Consider the following 6,056-nt stretch of genomic DNA (forward strand, 5'->3'; position numbering starts at 1 on the left):
ACCCCAGTTACCCCCAGTTACCATGGCCTCCAGTTACCCCCAGTTACCATGGCCTCCAGTTACCCCCAGTTACCATGGCCCCCAGTGACCCCCAGTGACCCCCAGTTACCATGGCCCCCAGTTACCCCCAGTTACCATGGCCTCCAGTTACCCCCAGTTACCATGGCCTCTAGTTACCCCAGTTACCATGGCCTCTAGTTACCCCAGTTACCATGGCCTCTAGTTACCCCCAGTTACCATGGCCTCTAGTTACCCCCAGTTACCATGGCCTCCAGTTACCCCCAGTTACCATGGCCTCCAGTGACCCCCAGTTACCATGGCCTCCAGTTACCCCCAGTTACCATGGCCTCTAGTTACCCCAGTTACCCCCAGTTACCATGGCCTCCAGTTACCCCCAGTTACCATGGCCCCCAGTGACCCCCAGTGACCCCCAGTTACCATGGCCCCCAGTTACCCCCAGTTACCATGGCCTCCAGTTACCCCCAGTTACCATGGCCTCTAGTTACCCCCAGTTACCATGGCCTCCAGTTACCCCCAGTTACCATGGCCTCTAGTTACCCCCAGTTACCATGGCCTCCAGTTACCCCCAGTTACCATGGCCTCTAGTTACCCCAGTTACCCCCAGTTACCATGGCCTCCAGTTACCCCCAGTTACCATGGCCCCCAGTGACCCCCAGTGACCCCCAGTTACCATGGCCCCCAGTTACCCCCAGTTACCATGGCCTCCAGTTACCCCCAGTTACCATGGCCCCCAGTGACCCCCAGTGACCCCCAGTGACCCCCAGTTACCCCCAGTCACTGTATGGTTGGTTTCTGTTCTTTCTCGCGTAGTGAGCTGATTGGTTGATGGTTGTCCCTAGCAACGCGTTGCCTGGTAACAGTCCGCGCTCACAAACCGGAAGTTATGAGAAGCAGCAGCAGGAGGCGAGTGAGAGCCGGCTTTACAGAGAGACCTTCACCCCCCCGAATACTGCCCCCCTGCACCCACTAATACTGCCCCCCAATAATACTGCACCCCCTGCACCCACTAATACTGCCCCCCCAATACTGCCCTCCCCCTCTGCACCCACTAATACTGCCTCTTCTAATACTGCACCCACTAATACTGCCTCTTCTAATACTGCACCCACTAATACTGCCCCCCCAATACTGCCCTCCCCCTCTGCACCCACTAATACTGCCCCCCTGCACCCACTAATACTGCCCCCCTGCACCCACTAATACTGCCTCTTCTAATACTGCACCCCCTGCACCCACTAATACTGCCCCCCCAATACTGCCCTCCCCCTCTGCACCCACTAATACTGCCTCTTCTAATACTGCACCCACTAATACTGCCCCCCCAATACTGCCCTCCCCCTCTGCACCCACTAATACTGCCCCCCTGCACCCACTAATACTGCCCCCCTGCACCCACTAATACTGCCCCCCCAATACTGCCCTCCCCCTCTGCACCCACTAATACTGCCTCTTCTAATACTGCACCCCCTGCACCCACTAATACTGCCCCCCCAATACTGCCCTCCCCCTCTGCACCCACTAATACTGCCCCCCTGCACCCACTAATACTGCCCCCCTGCACCCACTAATACTGCCCCCCTAATACTGCACCCCCATAACACTGCCCCTTCCTGCACCCCCCTAATACTGCCCCCCCCGAATACTGCCAGTGCCCCCTAATACTGCCAGTGCCCCCAATACTGCCCCCCTAATACTGCCAGTGCCCCCCCAATACTGCCCCCCATAATACTGCCCCCCCATAATACTGCCAGTGCCCCCAATACTGCCCCCCCGTTACTGCACCCCCGCTTACTGCCCCGCCTGTACCCCCTAACACTGCTCCCCCTGTACCCCATAATACTCCCCCCTCCCTCCCTCCCCATAATACTGCCCCCCGCACCCCATAATACTGCCCCCCAGCACCCCCTAACACTGCCCCCCCATAATACTGCCAGTGTCCCCTAATATTGCCCCCCCAACACTGTGACCCAACACTGCCCCCCCATAATACTGCTCCCCCACCACCCATAATACTGCCCCCCCGTACTCCATAACTGCCGTTCCCTGTAATACTGCCCCCCCGTACCCTATAATACTGCCCCCCCTCCCCTCTATAATACTGCCCCCTATAATACTGCACCCCGTGCAGCCCATAAAACTGCCCTCCTTTTATACTGCACCCCTGTGCAACCCATAATACTGCCCCATTTAATACTGCACCCCCATGCACCCCATAATACTGCCCCCATTTAAAACTGCCCCCCGTGCACCCCATAATACTGCCCCCTGTGCGCTGTGGTGGTATTAATAATAAAATCTTCTCTTTCCCTTCCAAGGTCCTCAGTAACACACAATGTTGGCACAGGACAGGTATGATTGCCACCCAGATGGGCCCTGGGGATCCCATGTACCAAAATACCCGGTTCATAAGCTGGCAGGTGTGAAGCAAACCCTGTACCACCCTCTACTGCCCACCCTGCGGAGGATGGAAATGGACACAATGAGGCATAAGCTGAGCGATGAACATTCAAGAACAACTACTCCGTGCAGCCAGGGTGAGTTCATTCTAACACGTACTCCATACAGTCATTGTAACACGTACTCCATGCAGTCATTGTAACACGTACTCCATGCAGTCATTGTAACACGTACTCCATACAGTCATTGTAACACGTACTCCATGCAGTCATTGTAACACGTACTCCATGCAGTCATTGTAACACGTACTCCATACAGTCATTGTAACACGTACTCCATACAGTCATTGTAACACGTACTCCATACAGTCATTGTAACACGTACTCCATACAGTCATTGTAACACGTACTCCATACAGTCATTGTAACACGTACTCCATACAGTCATTCTAACACGTACTCCATGCAGTCATTCTAACACGTACTCCATACAGTCATTGTAACACGTACTCCATGCAGTCATTGTAACACGTACTCCATGCAGTCATTGTAACACGTACTCCATGCAGTCATTGTAACACGTACTCCATGCAGTCATTGTAACACGTACTCCATGCAGTCATTGTAACACGTACTCCATGCAGTCATTCTAACACGTACTCCATGCAGTCATTCTAACACGTACTCCATGCAGTCATTGTAACACGTACTCCATGCAGTCATTGTAACACGTACTCCATGCAGTCATTCTAACACGTACTCCATGCAGTCATTGTAACACGTACTCCATGCAGTCATTGTAACACGTACTCCATGCAGTCATTGTAACACGTACTCCATGCAGTCATTGTAACACGTACTCCATGCAGTCATTGTAACACGTACTCCATGCAGTCATTGTAACACGTACTCCATGCAGTCATTGTAACACGTACTCCATGCAGTCATTGTAACACGTACTCCATGCAGTCATTGTAACACGTACTCCATGCAGTCATTGTAACACGTACTCCATGCAGTCATTCTAACACGTACTCCATACAGTCATTGTAACACGTACTCCATACAGTCATTCTAACACGTACTCCATGCAGTCATTCTAACACGTACTCCATGCAGTCATTGTAACACGTACTCCATGCAGTCATTGTAACACGTACTCCATACAGTCATTGTAACACGTACTCCATACAGTCATTGTAACACGTACTCCATACAGTCATTGTAACACGTACTCCATACAGTCATTGTAACACGTACTCCATACAGTCATTGTAACACGTACTCCATACAGTCATTGTAACACGAACTCCATACAGTCATTGTAACACGTAGCCCATGCAGACATTGTAACACGTAGCCCATGCAGTCATTGTAACACGTGGCCCATGCAGACATTGTAACACGTGGCCCATGCAGACATTGTAACACGTGGCCCATGCAGACATTGTAACACGTGGCCCATGCAGACATTGTAACACGTGGCCCATGCAGACATTGTAACACGTGGCCCATGCAGACATTGTAACACGTGGCCCATGCAGACATTGTAACACGTAGCCCATGCAGACATTGTAACACGTAGCCCATGCAGACATTGTAACACGTAGCCCATGCAGTCATTGTAACACGTAGCCCATGCAGTCATTGTAACACGTGGCCCATGCAGTCATTGTAACACGTAGAGGTTTGTTTCTGTCTTGTGCAGAAAATTTCCGCCGATCTACGCTCACATTCCAACCAAGTCCTGAATACCGTCTTCCTGCTCTGGTGAGTCCGTGTGAGAGCGATCATATTTGATCATGCCTTGTATGTGTCCCACAATACTGTAACCTCTCTCTCTGTGCCAGGGTGCCGCTGACACTGGTAACCAAATCCCCCAATCAAAGGTAATGAGCACTGTGGCCCCCACGCTGCCTGGCATGACTCAGAAGGAATGGCTGCACCTTACCAGCGCAGCTGATGACTGGTCAAAAACCGTCTCGTCCTGTAGGGAGTTTCAGCTGCGGGATGTAAAGAATGCGGGTGAGTTACACAGGATGCGGTTTATAATACAGGTTGGTAGGTGAACCTACCTTGTGCATTCTTCTGAGTTTCCATTTCCTCTCCAGTTTTAGGGTATAGCGGGTATGCAGTGCAATTCCTTTCACCCGATGTCACCTCTTCTTGGAGGGTAAGATCTTGATTTCTAATGATTGAGTTAATGTAAATGTCTGATCACTCCTGTTATAATCAGTGAATGTGCCGAGCGCTCCATACTCCCAAATTTCAGCCATTACCCTCGAGCTCCAAGACTTACATGCAAAATGTGTCATTTCTCTTCCTAGTACTGGCTGCACCACAATCCATCCCTTGACAGATGTGGCCAGAAGCCGGTACCAGTGGAAACTCTGTAAGTATCTCTTAAACCTTTTAAACCTGGAGACTCCTGGCAATTCACTCATTTCTATCTCGTTTATCTACAGAAACACCTTTCGCACCTTTGGGAAATCATACAGGTAAACCGTAAGAATGTTAATAAATAGATTCCCTGCACTGGGCAACAGGTAACTGGCCCACAGAGAGATAATCTCACTCCTACATAACACAGTAAAAGCCTGATCTTATCCTTTAAAATTCTTCAGCAACCATATTGGCATTTACCCACAATGCTTAGCTGCCACGTTGGTTTACCCTCAGTGCTTAGCTGCCACGTTGGTTTACCCACAGTGCTTAGCTGCCACGTTGGTTTACCCACAATGCTTAGCTGCCACGTTGGTTTACCCACAATGCTTAGCTGCCACGTTGGTTTACCCACAATGCTTAGCTATGTTGTGTTTTTCTCCAGGCAGCTGTAGCAGCGTTCTTCGTCCATGGCAGTGACCCGTGGGCCTGGCAGCGTGCCCGTCTTAGGTACTTCCTTCTTCTGGCAAGAGAATGTACTTCACCTTGTATACGCATCTTTAAGATATTAAGGATATTATAAATGTTTGCCTCATATGTCGCTAGTCTCTCATTACAACCTGAAACTGGTCGCTGGTAAAAGACAATAAACTAAGGGACAAGGTGCTCGTAATTGTGTCTTTACTTCCTCAATGTAATATATATTAGATTACACTACCACCTTGGGAATCTGCGTATAGCCTTTGCCTAAATTTCTGCTCCTGAAGTGGTTACTTTTGGGATCTGACCCATTTTCTTTGGGCCGAGCTCCTCCAACCTTCCATCTGTAAGCAGTGCATGGCGTTCTATTAACATGGAGACTGTCTGCTTTCTCTTAAAGAAAACAATGTGAATATTGCACTTACTCTCTATTACATCCACCATGCGGTGCGCAGCCACAAGTTCATCCACCAGGCGGTGCGCAGCCACAAATTCATCCACCATGCCATGCGCAGCCATTAATTCATCCACCACGCGGTGCGCAGCTACAAGTTCATCCACTATGCGGTGCGCAGCCACAAGTTCATCCACCATGCGGTGCACGGCCACAAATTCATCCACCACGCGGTGCACGGCCATTCATTAATCCACCACGCGGTGCGCAGCCATTCATTAATCCACCACGCAGTGCGCAACTACAAATTCATCCACCACGCAGTGCACAGCCACTAATTCATCCTCGCATATAGTCAATACTCTGATAATAAATCCCTTTCA

At 50.4% G+C, this 6,056-nt stretch overlaps 1 protein-coding gene across 2 annotated transcripts; it reads left to right on the forward strand.

Annotated features, from left to right (window-relative positions):
• The first annotated feature begins 2,340 nt into the window (after positions 1-2,340).
• Positions 2,341-5,472, forward strand: SPMIP8 (sperm microtubule inner protein 8). 2 transcript variants are annotated; one of them, XM_063437404.1, is made up of 7 exons: positions 2,341-2,555; positions 4,126-4,187; positions 4,268-4,442; positions 4,529-4,590; positions 4,745-4,809; positions 4,883-4,915; positions 5,245-5,472. In XM_063437404.1, exons 1-7 carry the CDS (start codon positions 2,354-2,356, stop codon positions 5,252-5,254), a joined length of 609 nt encoding a protein of 202 aa, XP_063293474.1. In that variant the 5' UTR covers positions 2,341-2,353; the 3' UTR covers positions 5,255-5,472. The 2 variants fall into 2 exon arrangements, with proteins under 2 accessions (XP_063293474.1, XP_063293473.1); XM_063437403.1 differs by having other exon boundaries at positions 5,249-5,472.
• The last annotated feature ends 584 nt before the right edge of the window (positions 5,473-6,056 follow it).

The sequence above is a fragment of the Pelobates fuscus genome, chromosome 12 (assembly GCF_036172605.1).
Source record: "Pelobates fuscus isolate aPelFus1 chromosome 12, aPelFus1.pri, whole genome shotgun sequence".
NCBI classification, from domain to species: Eukaryota; Metazoa; Chordata; class Amphibia; order Anura; family Pelobatidae; genus Pelobates; species Pelobates fuscus.